We start from the raw sequence: 17,102 nt of genomic DNA on the forward strand, positions 1-17,102 counted from the left end.
ATGTATCAAGCCGTTCAGAAGACGCATAACGATCACTCACCAAATGGGTAGGTTCAGAAGACAAAATGTGATCAAAATATCTACCAAATGAACGACACTTTTTACTCAATATCTCGGAAACTAGAGGAGATATCCATAAATGGAGAACACCATTTTTAAGATATTGATTAGTTTAATATGACTGCACTACCAACTAAATTTTTACTAAATTATCGAAAAAGTTGTAGTCAATATCTCGGAAACTAAAGGAGATATCTAAGAACTGATAACACCAATCGAAAGACCTTATTTTAAAATATATAACTGCATCTAGAACTAAAAATCGTCAAAATGGCGCTTACGACAATCTTTTACCCAGGCGACGATATGTATGTGTTCCTTTTATTTTGCACGTGTTAATTGATTATGATTCAATCATTATGTATTATTGAATCATGTTAATTGATATATCTGTACTGTAGTGTTTTCGGGCGGTACTAGCTCTTACTGCCAATATAGGAGTATTACATATATGGTTATTATACACTTTTCTATTAAAAACTTGCAGGTTCCAGTACAAATTAGTACCTACTTTTTGTTACTATACACACCTAATATTAGCAAACGTATGGAAATGCGACCCTGTATGGACAACGTAATGGCAGCTCGTTTTTGTAAACAGATAAACGTCATCTTTGTCAACAGTTGTTCTGTAGGATTCGTGTGAAATAGAGTAATTTTTTTCTAATTATTCCAGCACTTTGAATTTAATAAGCATTTTTTATAAAACTATGCCTTGTTGGTATTATGATAAAAAGGATTTACGTGATACACCTTCCATCCTCGATGGCATATCATTTGAGACCGAACGTCGATATCGCAAAGAAGGTGCTCGCTTTATTATGAATTGTGGCACACAAATGGGACTGGGTCACAACACGATGGCTACCGGCGTAGTATACTTTCATAGATTTTATATGTTTCACTCTTTCAAAAGCTTTCCACGATATGTTACTGCATGCTGTTGCCTTTTTCTGGCTGGCAAAGTTGAAGAGACCCCGAAGAAATGTCGCGACATTATAAAAATAGCAAGGACATTATTATCGGACACTTATTTTTATTCCTTTGGCGATGATCCTAAAGAGGTGAGTACTGAAACTACGAATATGTATTTAGTACATTTATAATTAAACCTTTTTCAATTACTTTTTAGGAGGTTATGACATTGGAGCGTATTTTGTTGCAAACTATTAAATTTGACTTACAAGTGGAGCATCCCTACACGTTTTTGCTTAAATATGCCAAGTGCTTCCGTGGTGATCAAGTTAAATTACAGAAAATGGTACAAATGGCGTGGAACTTTGTTAATGACTCTTTAAGTACCGTTGTATGCCTGCAATGGGAGCCTGAAATAATAGCGGTTGCACTAATACATCTCGCTAGTAAGCTTAGTAAATTCACTGTGGTCGATTGGGTGGGACGTCAGCCCAGTCATAATCGATGGTGGGACATGTTCGTTTCGGATGTTACAATGGAAATCCTTGAAGATATTTGCCATCAAGTTTTGGATCTCTATCAACCTAATCAAAAGGAACCATCTGAGCAAAACAGTCCGCCTCAGAAACCTCCAAGCCGCGCTGATAGCCCTACGCCTACAAAGCCGGTAATAACAACAGTTAGCACTGGTTCACCTGCTGCAAAAGTAAAACCAGCGCCAGCTACTATTACCACGACAACAGCACCAGCATCATCCGCTGTAGTACCACCGGCTGCAGAGCTTACTAACATTCAGTCTATCAAATCACTCGCTAACTCTGGGCCAATAGCGCCTACGGTTAGTGAGCCTGCCGCTATACCAACGGTCGGAATGGCTTCAACTTATCACAACATATATCCGCCTCCGGTCACAAATCATCCAATACATTCACTATACAATTCTGCAGCACCCGCCCCGCCGCAAGCACCTACGCATAGTTATGGCGCTCCAGGTGGTCCATCTGGAGTCGTGCCTCCTCCCCTTCCGCCGGCAATGGGGCCCTATGGTATGCCAACGGCTGCAGCTTGGGGAGGGCCAGCGTTGAATTCAAATTCTCATTATCCATCAAATGTGCCCGCCTCGATGCCAGCAGGGCCCAGTGGTGGTGGCGGAGCACCTCAGCATGGTTATCAGGGATCACAGTACTCCAGACGTAATTACCTGTGATGTAAAGTATGCTATCACTTGTCAAAAAACTAAACTAATTATGTTGTTTATATAGTCGCTTTTAAAAAATTTATGTTTTTAATAATTGTATGCTTTGTATACATGCGATTAAAAATAAGTTAGAATAAAACAAGTGTGTGTTAATGGGACTTGGGTCTATGCGCAGAAGAATAATTTTATAGTCAATTGTAAATTCTAAAACCCCTAATGCGTGTGTGGACTAGTAGTATATAAACGACTGTTAGTCGATTATCGATTATGCGTGGTTTTTCAAAGTCGTTTTCTTCAATAAAGAGTTGTAGAAAACTGAGCGATAAAAAAACAATTCACAGTCGCTTATAGAACGAGAAGTCGACATACACAATACCATGTAAAAGCGATAATCGAATAAGAGTCGTTCATCTACTACTCGCAATAGGGGTGTAAGCACCTTGCATTGAATCTGCTCCAAAACCAACCCCCGAGCCCTGTAAGAATATTGCAAAAATTGAAATTTCCTTAACCGTATTCGGAAAAACAATGAGTCGGGAGACAGGATTTAGTATAATGTGCAATTCGCAGGATACGATTGCGAATGATGCATTGGTCTCAAGCCGTTGAATAACTCTTGCCAAATAAACGTGAAAGGAATAGTTCTGATAATAGCAAGGCAATATTCTCATGTGGCATCAAATATTTCTTGTGGTTTAAATTAAAAATGGCACACTATATCCAAGCCAGCCTCTCGACTTAAGCTACTATTCCATATGACCACAGATATGTATGCGATTTTAGAAAACTGCACGTTTTGTAAAATTTATGAAAACAGTGCACCGATATATTTGCCATCATTTGGGGAATTTTTTGAAAACTCTGGCATCTCTGCGCATACATGTCATCAGCCAATTTCAATAGCAATCAGTGGACAAGTTTATTTGCGGAAAAGTGTTAAATGCGTGAAAAAACAAGTATAAATCTTTATAAAAGTCACGGAATTAATTCGGCTAATACCAAAAGGATAGGTAAGAACAACATTAATAAAAGCACAGCCTGACACGCACAAGAAACCGTCCAAAGACCGTTCCTGTCCTTGCTCATAAAGTATGCGTCGTCGTGGCTACTTTTCGTTGACTATAAACAGCTAGCAATGCAGTAATAATCTAAGGATATGTGAACCAGCGTATAATGTTCCGCGGAATCCATTGGCCAGCGGTGTATGTACGCCCGCCAGCGATGTTGTGAAATTAAAGCAACAATGACGTGGTTTTGTTTTGGATATTAGAGACTACAACCCGGACTTCTTCTATTGACACTAAAAATATGACGAAGCATATCAAAGGGGCACATAAGATCTTTCCCTCCCCTTATCGACAAGTGGAAGCATATGTGTGTATCTATAGCGCAGCCACTGATCTCATACCCGAGCCCATTATGGCCAACCCGGATTTGCAATCAAACTGTGAGCAATGGAAAAAAATGTTGCTGATGCAAACGTAAACAAACTTTGACATACATTTGACAAACCTCCATCAACACCGAATTTCAATAGCATGACACTTAATTTTTTTATTGCATGCGATATTAAGTGCATTTTGGAGCAAGCATGCAGCAAACAATAGGTCAATAGTTGCGTTCCCTAACTCGCAAGAAATTTCTTGCCAATTTACAGGAATTTACCAGAAAGCGTTCCCCGCACTCGGTTCTCTGGCTTTTTTGCCTTTTGACAGTTTTACAGGTTTTAACCCAGAAAAGTTTGGGAACGCAACTAATATTTTAAAATAGACGGAAGCTGTTTTAACGGTACTGACTGAAAAAAAATGCAAATAAATTAAAAGGGTTGCACACAGTCATCTGCTGGCTCTTCGTGCATATCATGTTCCAAATTCATTTATTTATAAATTTATAAATATACTTATGTATATAGGCGTTGATACTGAAAAGCTTTATAAAAGAACACTACTTTTACGCATAAAGATATGTAATTTTTAGCTCCTAATTATTAGATTATGGGTGTATTAGAACGCTTTAGTTCATACTTTTTGCCATACAAATTACCAACTAATTTTTATTTGTTAAAAATTGTTTACATTTAACTTCAAATTTACAAGTTTTCTATTTGTTGGCATTGCAGGTGCATAGCTACATACATACATACACATCTGCTATCTTATGGATCGATATTCGGTGTAAGAAGAATAAGAACAAGCATCTACCCTTATTTTCCCTGGATTTTTTCATCAACTTACCAGTCTGGTTGGAGACTTTCGCAAGCAAAAGCAGATTTAGTCGATAATTGTGTGTTATTCGTGCTGTGCAGGTGTATCCTAAGAAAATGTCCTATGTAGGTTGAATAACGGTTTTAAATATCAACACAAATACAATAAACTAAAAAAAAAATAACTTGCATATTTTTTATAGCGTCTGAAAGCAACGAAATGTCCAACGGACGAATTGTCGGTGACCAACAAGGCCATCGTGAATATCAACGATTTTCCAGAAGATGTTAAGTACGTAACACGAAAAAAGAGGGCGACGTGTGGGGTGGTATTTATTGAAGAAAAAATGCATAAATAAAAAATGCTCAATTGCCTGCCCCCACTCATACATTTACGAATTCATTATGTATTTAGTTTTAAAAATAATTAAACTTCCACATTTTCAAGGTATGCCGACATATCACCTGGCCCCGGTCAACATTATATATTTGCATTGGCACACACCAACGAAGTAGCGAGGGGTCATGTAGGCTTTTCGTTGGTGCAACGAAAATGGGCAACCCTTTCCATTAATCAGGATATTGATGTGAGACCATATCGTTTCGATGCCAACTCCGATGTCATAACTCTTGTATCATTCGAGACAGACTTCTTACAAAAGAAAATGTAAGTGATTGACCGCATTATTGATTTATTCCTTCCAAAATTTTAATTTTAATGTTTTTTTGTTTTGATAATTTTTTCCACCACAGTACATCACAGGAGCCCTATGATTCTGACCAGATGGCAAAGGAGTTTTTAATGCAGTTTGCTGGCATGCCTTTGACTGTTGGGCAGACTTTGGTATTTGATTTTCAAGGCAAAAAACTACTAGGGCTTGCAGTAAAAACTTTGGAAGGTGAGTGTGAGAAAAAAATTGCGTTAACCGTTAACACATTTCTGTCGAAGGAATGTTTACGAAATTGAGTGGGAATTTAGGCCAGCAAAAATAATAAGAGTTATTATGAGGACTACAGACTTTAAAAATACAATATCTTCCTTTTGGCCTTTACTTGAAATAAGTTCTCTTTAGTAAGGGGCAACTCCCATTGAATTTGGATTTCAAAGAAACATTACACTAACATCTAGCAAGTGATTATTTGGTTAATTATTGTGAGTTTACTGCCAATTAGGAATGCTCGATATTTAAGAAAGTATCGATATCATGAATCGATTTAATTCATTGCATCTAAAATCGATATGGTGATATATCGGGCTGAACAATATCGATATCGGAAAAATCGATGCTGAAAATCCTACTCCCAATTCAATAGAATATTAGACCTGCCTATCAACTCATCTAAATGTGTTATTTCCATCTTGTATATTTACTGAGGATTAAAACGGTATGCCGGTCTACTCAAGCGGTATGTCAAACTTAAAAGCTAAATAAATCACACAAGCTGCTGATTAAACCTACTTTAGTTTTTTCCATTACACTTTTTTATAGATGAAAAATAAATTTAAACTTAAATATCCATTGCGGGTAAAGTATCGATGTCTTCGATATATCGACCTTGGAATATTGATTAAAAAAATCGATTATCGTGCCATGAAATATCGATATTCAGAATAATCGAGACGATATCGAACATTCCTACTGCCAATATAGGAGTATTACATATATGGGTATTTTTGAACCGAATCCTGAGATAGGGCATTCTTTAACCAAATTCTGAAATAGGGCGCTGAGAAAAGGCGTTTTCGAACTGGCTGCCGAGATAGGTCGATCGTCCACTCAGCAGTCGATATGTAACTATCGATACAGTTAAAGGCAATCGTGGTTTATTAAAATGTTAAAAGCTGGGCCCTTACTCTGTAGTTCTAATCGAAAAGAAATTCTATTCGAACGCCTAACTCTTTTATAGTACCAATTGTTCGAATTCGAACAAATTTACTATCGATTCGAACTACAGAGTAAGAGCCCAGAGAAAATGTTTATTTTACCGCCACAATTTAAGCAAATGGTATCGAAAAATTGTCTTTTGCCCCACAAACGATTTATTCACCTCAGAGTTTCTCAAAAGAAATATCTTAATACTCGTATTTCAAATAATCGTAAACAATTTGAATGAATCTTTTTAAATATTCCATTAGCTGTAGATCCAAAGTCACTTGGCGAGGGCAAGGAAACGACTTCAAAGAATGTTCGCTTTGGTCGTATACTTGGCAATACAATTGTACAATTTGAGAAAGCTGAGAATTCTTCGCTGAATTTACAAGGCAAGTCCAAAGGAAAAATAGTACGCCAGAGTATCATCAATCCAGATTGGGATTTCGGCAAGATGGGTATTGGTGGCTTGGATAAAGAATTCAATGCCATCTTTCGTCGTGCTTTTGCATCGCGTGTCTTCCCCCCTGAGCTTGTGGAGCAGCTGGGCTGCAAACACGTCAAAGGTATATTGCTGTATGGCCCACCCGGTACTGGTAAAACGCTGATGGCACGTCAAATTGGGACTATGTTGAATGCGCGCGAACCAAAAATTGTCAATGGTCCACAAATTTTGGACAAATATGTAGGCGAATCGGAAGCAAATATACGACGACTCTTTGCTGAGGCTGAGGAGGAAGAGAAAAGGGTAAGTAAAGGGCAAAGGAAAGTGGGTATACAGTGGTCGAAATAATTATAGCGCACCACATTTTAACAAGTTTTAATATATTATTTTTATTTTTTTTTGTTTTTGTTTTAATAAAAACATAGTTTATTCTTAAAAAAAACACGTATAAATTCAAGTTTCAAACTTTGTGCAATATTAAAAAAGAAAATTCAACAAACTTTCGTAAAAATTTCTAGTTTTTTTAATTAGAATTCCCAGAAAGATTCTGAGTATGCAGTTTTTTGCCCTTGAATTCTGGTAGAATAAAGTGCAAATTTCAAATGGCTAAAAATTACCGCTGATCTCAAGACTTTTTTTTTGTCTAAAAGCTTAAATAGACGGCAGGGCACGATTACGATAATCGGGGCGACAAATTTTGAACAAGGACGTTGATAGAGGTTTTTGAAGCAAGTATAACGGTATATTTTTTTATGGGAAACAAAACTACAGAAGTTACCAAGGGTCAAAGATTAAATTCATAATTTTTTTTTTAAATCCAAATATCTTGAAAACAAAAGCACGGATTTCAAAATTTTTGATATCGTTCAATAAGAATTAAGAATGCCTTTAATACGATATACAAATGTTATATACCACTTATAAAGTTTTAGCGAAAATTCAATTCAACAAAAAAAAGTTACCGTTATTCCTAAGAACTGAATTCTTTCCAAATAAGAATTTAAGGCTGCGTTTCTTTATACATTCCGGATAATCCCATTTCACAGCCGGAATAAACAGAATGCGTTTGAAATATACGTCAGCATATATCAGGAACGTTTTAAAGAATAAATAAACAAAAAAGTTTATTCCAAACGTTCAGAATGAATAAAGAAATGCAGCCTAAATATCGAAAAAAATATTATTTTCGATCCCTGGTTTTAGTAAATGAGCGATATGTGTTTTTTTTTTATATTATTCTTAAACAAAAGTATAGAAAAATTATGTTACAAAAAAAAATAACAAATAATAAAACGATTTCTCTCTGCAGCTCGGCCCCAACAGCGGTTTGCATATCATAATTTTCGATGAAATCGATGCTATCTGCAAAGCGCGTGGTTCGGTCGCTGGCAATAGTGGCGTGCACGACACAGTGGTTAATCAATTGCTAGCCAAAATCGATGGCGTAGAACAGCTAAACAATATATTGGTTATTGGTATGACCAACAGACGTGACATGATTGACGAAGCTTTGATGCGACCCGGTCGCTTGGAAGTGCAAATGGAGATCAGCCTGCCGAACGAAGAGGGTCGCGTGCAAATTCTGAACATACACACAAAGCGTATGCGCGAATTCAACAAGATTGCTCCCGACGTCGATTCCAAGGAGATTGCTGCATTAACAAAGAACTTTAGTGGCGCTGAGTTGGAGGGTTTGGTGCGTGCGGCACAATCCACCGCTATGAATCGATTAATCAAAGCTGATGCCAAGGTACATGTGGATCCACAAGCAATGGAGAAACTTAAAGTAACACGAACTGACTTCCTGCACGCGTTGGAGAATGATATTAAACCGGTGAGTTGAAGAGTGTTTTGAAAATTGAAAATGCTTTTGACTAATTGTGCTTTGTAGGCTTTTGGCACGGCACAAGAAATTTTGGATAATATGCTTTCACGTGGTATCACCAATTGGGGCCAGCCTGTGGCCAGTGTACTTGAGGACGGTATGCTGTATGTGCAGCAGGCAAAGGCCACCGAAAGCTCTGGCTTGGTGTCAGTGCTCATTGAGGGCGCACCCAATTCTGGCAAAACAGCGCTGGCTGCTAAATTGGCCAAAATGTCGGATTTCCCGTTTGTTAAAGTGTGCTCACCAGAGGATATGGTCGGCTATACCGAATCAGCTAAATGCTTGCACATTCGAAAGGTAAATTCGGAATGTGCTGTAAAATGTATTAAAACAATTTTAAGTTTTTTCTTATCTCTCTTTTTTTGCATCGTAGATTTTCGATGATGCTTACCGCTCTACGTTGAGTTGCATTGTAGTAGACAATGTAGAACGTTTGTTGGATTATGGTTCAATTGGACCACGTTATTCGAATCTGACATTGCAAGCATTGTTGGTTTTGCTCAAGAAACAGCCACCAAAGGGACGCAAATTGCTCATTTTGGTCACTTCAAGTAGACGGTAATGAGCTCGTTGTACAACAAATATGTATGATTTTCTAATAGTAACACCTTTTTTATCAATAACTCTTTAGGGCTGTGCTCGAGGAAATGGAAATGTTGACCGCCTTCACATCCAGCTTACACGTACCAAATCTATCAAGTGCCGAACACGTTGTAGCCGTGCTTGAGCATGCAGAGATTTTCAGCAAGGGTGAATTACAGGCTATTGGCAAAAAGATGGCGGGCAAGAGGTGAGCAACAATAGTTTATATAGCGTACTTTTGACCACAATATAATTAAAAACTTTTGTTTTTAAAGGATATTCATTGGAATTAAAACATTGCTCGGTCTCATTGATATGGCGCGGCAAACTGAGCCCCAGCATCGAGCTATTAAATTCCTCTCCAAAATGGAGGAAGAAAATTTCTTGGGAATGAGTAGCAAAGAACAGTAACTATATCGTAGAGAATTAAATTTTTCGATAGTGGAGCTTAAAGACGTTTTCTGAATATAAAGAAAAGAAATTGTGTTAAAGTAATAAATTAACAAAAATACATATATGCATACATACATACAAGTGGAAAGCTAAGTACATAAAATGATCAAAAAAATTAATGAAAAACAAAATATTTTATTCTATTACGTAATAATGCTAATCATTTAAAAAGAATATGCATGTGCACATGCAGCGATATATATAAATGCATACATTTGGTGGAGCAACATTAATTACTTTGAAAGAAGGCAATGTTTAGCCCATATTGTAAGCAGTGTTGGTGGACGGTTTTTAAGCTAGCCATTAAATAGTGAGAAAACAAACTCACTGTTCCTTTACTCGTTCGGTGTACTGTATTTAGTCAGAAGTCGTTCCCGTACACACATTTACAATATCTTCCGGACTAAATCGAGTAAAGAAACGTACTAAAATAGTGATTTGATAGAAGAGCATCAATTACATATATACACGAGAATTTTACTAAGGTACATACATACAGAGTGAACGAAATAAGAATTAGCAACATTTTGTAGGCTTTAAAATGGAATTAAAACGTAATAAAGGTATTAAATGCGAATTTTTGACCAAAAAAGTTACTGAGTGATATGTGATTGAGTGGTATGAAGTTTATGAGTACCTATTTCCCAAAAGCTGTAGTTACGGAAATTGTGTTATATTATAAGTAATGCTAGACATTCGTGTTTCAACATCGTTCTTAACACTAACACCTCTAAGACCTGATAGCCTCGCTTCGCTTCCTTAAACCGTCCTACATACGGGCTTTCGTTTTTAATATTTATTTCATAACCAAATTTATGTAGTGCATTTGTACAAAGATGCATACTTGTATTTGCAATAGTATCATATACATATAACACATTCGTCTTAAATCCCCACATTCCAAAAAATGTTAAGTAAATTTTTGAATTACATAGTAAAGAAAAGCAGTGTCGTCAAATCTTTTTAAATATGCAGATTCAACATTCACATGAAATCTATGTATTCACACTTCCGAAAGAAGATTTCACACAAGCTCTTAAATAAAAGAAAAAATCGAAAGTGTTGCGCTTCGGCCTTGCCCTCATAAAGTCCGCTCGATGATGACTACGCCAAAACTGGTTGACTTGTTAATTGTTAATAAATAACTATTATATTAAAGTAAACCATTTAGCTTGCTTTTGTTAGTAAAGATTAGGCAATTTTAAAACCAATTTACCTGCTTGTTAAATCGTAAAAAAATCTTTCAAATGTTATGAATGTCTAAGTATGCTGTAAGAAACTTTAAAACAAAGTCTCAATTAGTAGTGTTAAGGGAGCTAACTTCATATTTGTAGTACATTTTCTTTAAATATTAAATTGTAAATATAATTTTTAGTAGTATTATATATAACTAAATGCGTACAATATGTTAGAGAAAATGCTGAGTTTTCTTTTCAAAAATATAATACCTTCGAAAATTGTATTGCTAAAAAAAAAAACACAAACCTATTGATAGGATTGAGAAAATGCCCTCATTCACACTCGAACATTAGCTGACAAGTTATACCTCCCATTAAGGACCATCACTTTCAGCGTCAAATCCCTGCCAACTACCCCCTTGCGAATTCAGCGTATTTTTCTAACAGATTGTAATGCATTCGATCTATAGATGCATTTTCTTTTTCAAACTCTTATAATTTAAATAGTAAAATCAAGCAATTCCAAACTTATTAGGTTCGGGCGTAAGTTAGTGCGTCATGCTTATGCTGATATTTTTTTGTAAAGCATTTTGTTTCAGAGTGAAGAATAGCCAGTAAAGTTATGTCAAAAGTCCAATTAGTTAAAACAAAAGTTAAAATATCTATAATATAATATTGTTGATTTCCTCGAGATAAATGGTTAAATTATTTCATTGCATATATGTATGTAAACCATATTTGAAATTAAATTATAATCGAATGCTAATAAAAATAAATTAAAAAATAAAGTAATTAATAACAAAAAAACTCACTGTGATCGAAAATGTTACTGGGTCAAACTTGTGGAAGTGCAGCTGTGCTTAACTCCCCAGGGTACCTCTTCATACCCAGACTAGAGACGAGTCTGAGGCCGAGAATGCGGGCAAAGTAGTTGGATGCAGGTGTTTGCCACTTCTGAGTTCAGCCGAGAGAGAGCTATGTAGTTGTTAAGTCTGTCTCTGATATTTTACCACAAGGAGCGTCGATGTTAGGGCCCGTCGCCGTTGGTTCAGACCCTAACTTATCTGTGTGGTTACGGCGTTCATCTGCAACAGCTAATGCTGACAAAGTATAACAGATTTCCTGTAAAGGCATATCAACTTCTATGCCCCAATTTTCAATAATATTTCGCTACGGTCCATTCATATATTATCATTTTTATTAAATATTAAATTCGCTAAAGAAATAAATTGTGCGCTAAAAAGTTGAATTTCTTCACAAACATTTGGTTACTGTCTTGATAGCGCCTTTAAATCACTGTTTTGCTGTGATTTAATGATAACTTTCCAGTGCGAACACGTCGCTGTAAGCGCTGCAAAATAAACAAATCATTTTTTATATATTTAGATATAAGCAGTTAAAGTACAACTAACCTGATTGAAAATATCTCTTATTAAGCGATTCCCGTTTCGTTGGCGTTCCTCCCGTACACGCTCTTCTTGCTTCACAACCTCCGGCAAATTTTGAAAATGTCTTTGTGTAATTGCTTTCATTTCTTTAGTGGCAAAGATGCGCAAGCGTTCTAAAATATCCAAGAAAACGTTTAAAATTATCAAAAATTCAAAAGCGTAAAAAACGCAGTTGATTCTCACTTGTTGCAGGCGGTGGCAAACGTTGCAATCGGCTATGCATGGAATTTTCACTTGCATTCTCAATTATATCGCGTAATTCTCTTCCACGTTCTTGACGCAGCGCTTGTATTTGATTAAGTATAGCCTTACGCTCCTTCGTATGGGCTACAAATTGGGGTTTGGCACGTACTAAGTAATCTTGCAGGGCGCATAGTTTCGGTTCAGCGTTCATCAAATCACTCATTTCATTGCTGGGCTTCGAAATAGAGTTAGTGGGTTGCGATGTTGATGTTGTCGTAGTTGTGGTGGTTGACATTGTCTTCTTGTCAAATTGTATAACATAGGCTATGGCTTTTGGCTTTACTTGCACACTAATCGATTGACCCGAACAAACCGGCTGCGGATAGGAGGTGGTCCAGTTTGGCACATTTCTTGCTTGATTGTGGTCATAGGGCAACCGCCTGCCAAAAATAGGTTGCGTGCGCCGTAAAGAGGCGCCCGTTTGCACACCAACTCCGGCTGTAATAGCGCCCACGCCTGCGACGTCATCATACTGATGTGTAGTTGTGGTTGTGGAACTAGTTGTGTTGCTTGAGCCCATTGGTATGGAGACTTCCGAGGAAATGCAAAATATTGACGAAGTTGACTGTTCGCTATGAATTGTTCGTGTTTTACGAGAATAGTTGACTTCAGCGCTCTGGTGCGTTTGAGCTCGCGGTGGACAAGGAGGGCATGGCGCACATTGCGGTTGTGTATGTGGCCGAGGCGGTGCGGCAGTTATGTCATTGCATGGCTTTCGAAAATATGCTTGATGGTAAGGCCGCTGCTCTGCCACACATGGACAATAGTTGTTGTGCATTTTAAGCGGCACAGAATAATGGCCAACTGCCGCACCTGCCGGCGTATGCGACATTACATTGCAGCGCTGCTGCAATTCATGAATAATCTGCTGTTGCTGTTGAATTAACAACTGCTGTTGTTGATGTAGCAATGATTCATAATGGATGCGCTTCTTGTTGCGGTATTGCTCTAGAAATTCACGCTTGCGCTGCTTTGCAAATGAGCCAACACTCTCCCCGTCATTACTGTCATAGGACGGCGTATCGATTTTGGAGCGTTGTTGCTGGCGTTGTTTGCTAGCGGACAATTGTTTTGGTGGTGATGACGGTACGGGTGTACCAGACCGTACAGATTCAGTTGGCGCCACTTGTTCTTCTTTCGTAGTAACTGTTTCGGTCACAGTACGAAAACGTGCCTTGCTGGCAGTTAAATTGTCATACGTGTTGGCCGTTTCGGTGGGTTTATCGTATACGGTTTGGGTTTCTCGCTTGCGTTGCTTCGAACGCTTTATTTTATCATCTAACACTATAACATCTTCGTTTGATTCTTCAATTATCACTTCTATTTCCTGCATCGGTTTGTTACCACTGCTTAGTGTGGAGGATGTGGTCGGGGTTGTCACAGATGCAATTTGCTGATCTGAGAAAACAGTGTCGTATAACTTGTCAGCTTCATGTGCAGTTGCGTCATTATTTGTCGAATGTATAGTTTCCCCTTCATGATCGCGCTCCATATTCGGTTTGGACAACAGAGAGCGCAATGTTTCTAAGCGTTGAATTTCCGACTGAATCCACTTTAGTTGCGATCTTCGTTCGGTATCCATTTTTTCACCATTTACGCGCTTTAATATTTTATCACGCTTGGCGGCGTGGCGTGCAAGTTCCAGCTTTTTCTCTTCATATTCAATTTCAGATTTCGTCATAGGATTCAACCACTCGCGCATTGTTGAATTGCCTGCTACGTCTAAATCTGTGTCTGAAGCTCCAGCATTTTCTACATTGATTAGCGTCTTCTGTGTAGTAACATCTCTAGAAGTGGTGCTTGCTTTTGAGACAGAGGAGTCTTTGTCCGAGTGGGCATCTAAATTCAACTCCGCACTTGTAGGCGCTTTTACTAAACTTTTAGAAGTTTCCTTTGTAGTACTTCCAACTAGATCCGTCAGCCTTGGCGCATTGCCATTTTCAGCATGTGAGTCCGTACGCATGCGCGTCTGCATTGCTTGTGTTTTTCGTATATTCTTACTTTCTTCTTTATCCATTTTCGCTAATGCTTTGGCTGACGTTGTCGGTGGCGATGGTTTGTTTATAACTTAAAATAAAATTTAAGTTAACTAAGAAAAATACATACATATATTCAACATTTTTAATCATTTACCATTTACATGTACCAGCTGTTCTCCTCCTTCATCGCTAGTGCTATTTGGGAGCATATCGCTGATATCGATTGGACCTTTCGCCGTTCTCGCAATCGTAACGGTCGAAGTAGATTTAATTGTAGCCTCCATAACAGGATTTGTTGATATATGTTTTCCACTTGCACTGGACTGAGCAGATACAGCATTTTCGCAGAGGTTAGCCAATCGTTCCCCTCCATCAGCGTCGTTGTCATCTATATTAAGTGTGGATATACGTTTTACAATATCTCGCACAAGTTTTTTCTTTTGCCTTTGATTTAAGCTTCGCGCATCTATCAGTGAACAAAGCAGTTGGATGCCTAAATCCAGTTGTGGAGAATTTAATAACGACGAAGATGCTGTAGAATTTTCTTTATTTTCAGTAAGCATTTGTTTTAAAGTGTCGTGTACTTGTTGTAAGCTCGTTTCACTGGCGTTTTTAGATATACTATCTTTCCTTGAGCTAACCGTTTTATTAGAAGCTAGCATTTCATGTAATCCTGCCACGAATGGATGCATTTGTTTTTGTTGTTGTTGTTGTTGTTGTTGTTTTTGGCGCTCTTTGGTTTTCATTATATTTTTAGGTTTATTATTTAAAGACCCTTTCCTCATGGCAACTTCGCCATCAGTGGTAGAATGAGTCGATCGCGAGGAATAATAATCGAAACTGCTGGGTGTCGCAGTGTCGGCAGCGGTGGAAGATGTTGCTGATGCAGCGGATGACATAGTAACTTGAACTTCTCGTGATGTAAGTTGAGGCAAGGGCTGCACTGATGTTTGGGCGTATTGATCATATCTCTTCTGTAGCGACATTGATGTGCCTGTGGACACTAGTTTGGGTCGTGACCCTGCATTAGAAATATCTATTTCATTTTTTGGAGGCATCATAGTGCTAGAAGCCAGGGGTGGAGTGTTGCGGCTGAGAGTATACTTTTCTACATACTGTTTCGATTGATTTGTTTCCTTGGGTTTATTATCTTTTTTAGCTTGATTGGCATCAATTTTTGTGGTCCCATTTTTTTCGGCTTTATGGGTGCTTTTTTGTTTGTCCTGCTTATGCTGATTTGCGCCATCATTAGTAACTTTTGCCTCTTTTTTCGAAGAGCTAATGGACGATATCTCTTGAAAATATTCCTTAAGTACAGAACGCTCTAAAATGCTTATATTACTAGTTGATAAAGACTTCTTATAGCCCACATCCCCTAATGAATCCCATTCGAGCCGCCTGTGGGACTTGCCAATGGACTCAGGAGTTTGCGTTTGTCTTGTGTCAGTGTCTTTTTGCCTACGTGGTGGCGGCGTGTGCAGGTCAGGAGCAGACGACGTACACTAGACGAGAAAGTTACAAAATTATACATACCCATATACATATGTATGTATGTATGTATGAATTTCTAGGCATATATGTACATACATGAGTTCGACTTACCTCATCTCCCTTGGGCTTCTTATATTTTTCAGGCATATTTTTTGTTTCCAAATCAATTGGTACAACGACTTCATTAGCTTCGGAATCGCTTTCTGTAGATGTTTCTGTATCTTGATCAAACAATCGTCTGAAAATGCGTCCTTCATCCTCACTGTGACAACTGCTGATGGTTGTGGTACTGCGGCTCCTGCTTTCACAGTGGTGTCCGCATGGCGAATATAGACGCATATATTTCTCTAAATCACGCTCCTGCCCGAATTTCAGATAATAATCAATTATTTTTTCATTAACCCGGGATGTGCGCGGAAGTTGCGAGACTTTACGCATTGTTGTTTACGTTTTACAAAGCGCCATCGGGCGCGTTGGAAAAATTTGAACAGAATAGGGATTTCGGTAAAACATCGATACATCGAAAATTTTCCACTCGATATAGTCGATGTATCCATTCGATGTTTTTTTGAAAACTGACATATCTAGTACATTGAACCATCATTCCTGTTTTTCAATCGTACAAGAAAAGGAAGTGTCTTTGAGCAGAAAATTAAAATGGCTCCAATAGGTTCCCTTAAAAATGTTATTAGCTCAGTTGAAGTAATTTATTTCAACTTTCCAACTGAGCCATGCGTTTACAGTTATCCCTAGATACTTCGCTCTTCTAGTCAAGTTCACTTTCCTTCCTTTGGTAAATGGGACAATGGTGGACTTGTCCTTTTCAAGGTTGCTAAAATATTTGGAGATTAATATTTATATTCTATTTTTCGCAAATAAATATTATTGTCGTAAAACCTACCAAAATCCAATCTAATCTACCAACCTACCAAATGGAAATAAACCTTCCTACTTGGTAGGAAAAGCCTATGTGTGGCAACACTGCGGCGCACCTCGCTTGCTAGGAAAATAGTAAACTGCAAGCGAGATTTTCAAGTAGGTGAAGACGGCCGGTAAGAAATTGTAAAACATCGTAGACTATCGTTATATCGATACGGCTATTCGCGATAAGGTGCAAATGGCCTAGCATCATTGCATTGCAAATTTGTATT

General features: G+C 37.8%; 3 protein-coding genes across 4 annotated transcripts; 2 read left to right on the plus strand and 1 right to left on the minus strand.

Moving 5' to 3' along the window:
* The first annotated feature begins 678 nt into the window (after positions 1–678).
* Positions 679–2,356, plus strand: LOC118733134 (cyclin-K). The gene is made up of 2 exons (XM_036462376.1): positions 679–1,124; positions 1,193–2,356. The coding sequence occupies exons 1-2, from the start codon at positions 771–773 to the stop codon at positions 2,180–2,182; spliced, it is 1,344 nt and encodes a 447-aa protein (XP_036318269.1). The 5' UTR covers positions 679–770; the 3' UTR covers positions 2,183–2,356.
* Positions 2,357–3,056: 700 nt separating this feature from the next.
* On the plus strand, positions 3,057–11,566 carry LOC118733136 (vesicle-fusing ATPase 1). Of its 2 annotated transcripts, XM_036462378.1 has the most exons (12): positions 3,057–3,183; positions 4,293–4,502; positions 4,580–4,668; positions 4,825–5,043; positions 5,130–5,275; positions 6,514–6,995; positions 8,002–8,526; positions 8,584–8,874; positions 8,951–9,135; positions 9,209–9,367; positions 9,435–9,566; positions 10,588–11,566. In XM_036462378.1, the coding sequence occupies exons 2-12, from the start codon at positions 4,494–4,496 to the stop codon at positions 10,697–10,699; spliced, it is 2,349 nt and encodes a 782-aa protein (XP_036318271.1). In that variant the 5' UTR covers positions 3,057–3,183; positions 4,293–4,493; the 3' UTR covers positions 10,700–11,566. The 2 variants fall into 2 exon arrangements, with proteins under 2 accessions (XP_036318271.1, XP_036318272.1); XM_036462379.1 differs by having other exon boundaries at positions 3,058–3,183; positions 9,435–10,680.
* Positions 11,567–11,966: 400 nt separating this feature from the next.
* On the minus strand, positions 11,967–16,444 carry LOC118733135. Its single transcript, XM_036462377.1, has 5 exons — positions 16,063–16,444; positions 14,615–15,962; positions 12,422–14,548; positions 12,203–12,351; positions 11,967–12,141 (listed from the first exon to the last, which is right to left on the minus strand). The coding sequence occupies exons 1-5, from the start codon at positions 16,387–16,389 to the stop codon at positions 12,079–12,081; spliced, it is 4,014 nt and encodes a 1,337-aa protein (XP_036318270.1). The 5' UTR covers positions 16,390–16,444; the 3' UTR covers positions 11,967–12,078.
* Positions 16,445–17,102: the final 658 nt, after the last annotated feature.

This window comes from Rhagoletis pomonella, unplaced genomic scaffold (assembly GCF_013731165.1).
Source record: "Rhagoletis pomonella isolate Grant_MI unplaced genomic scaffold, Rhpom_1.0 Rhpom_scaffold_00002, whole genome shotgun sequence".
Taxonomy (NCBI): Eukaryota; Metazoa; Arthropoda; class Insecta; order Diptera; family Tephritidae; genus Rhagoletis; species Rhagoletis pomonella.

Coding starts and splice junctions, on each gene's coding strand:
- LOC118733134 (XM_036462376.1), top strand. CDS start 771: ATGCCTTGTTGGTATTATGATAAAAAGGATTTACGTGATACACCTTCC. Junction 1,125..1,192: donor TTGGCGATGATCCTAAAGAG/GTGAGTACTGAA, acceptor ATTACTTTTTAG/GAGGTTATGACATTGGAGCG.
- LOC118733136 (XM_036462378.1), top strand. Junction 5,276..6,513: donor TGCAGTAAAAACTTTGGAAG/GTGAGTGTGAGA, acceptor ATATTCCATTAG/CTGTAGATCCAAAGTCACTT. Junction 9,136..9,208: donor TTGGTCACTTCAAGTAGACG/GTAATGAGCTCG, acceptor ATAACTCTTTAG/GGCTGTGCTCGAGGAAATGG.
- LOC118733135 (XM_036462377.1), bottom strand. CDS start 16,389: ATGCGTAAAGTCTCGCAACTTCCGCGCACATCCCGGGTTAATGAAAAA. Junction 15,963..16,062: donor AGAAGCCCAAGGGAGATGAG/GTAAGTCGAACT, acceptor TTTCTCGTCTAG/TGTACGTCGTCTGCTCCTGA. Junction 14,549..14,614: donor ACAGCTGGTACATGTAAATG/GTAAATGATTAA, acceptor TTTTATTTTAAG/TTATAAACAAACCATCGCCA.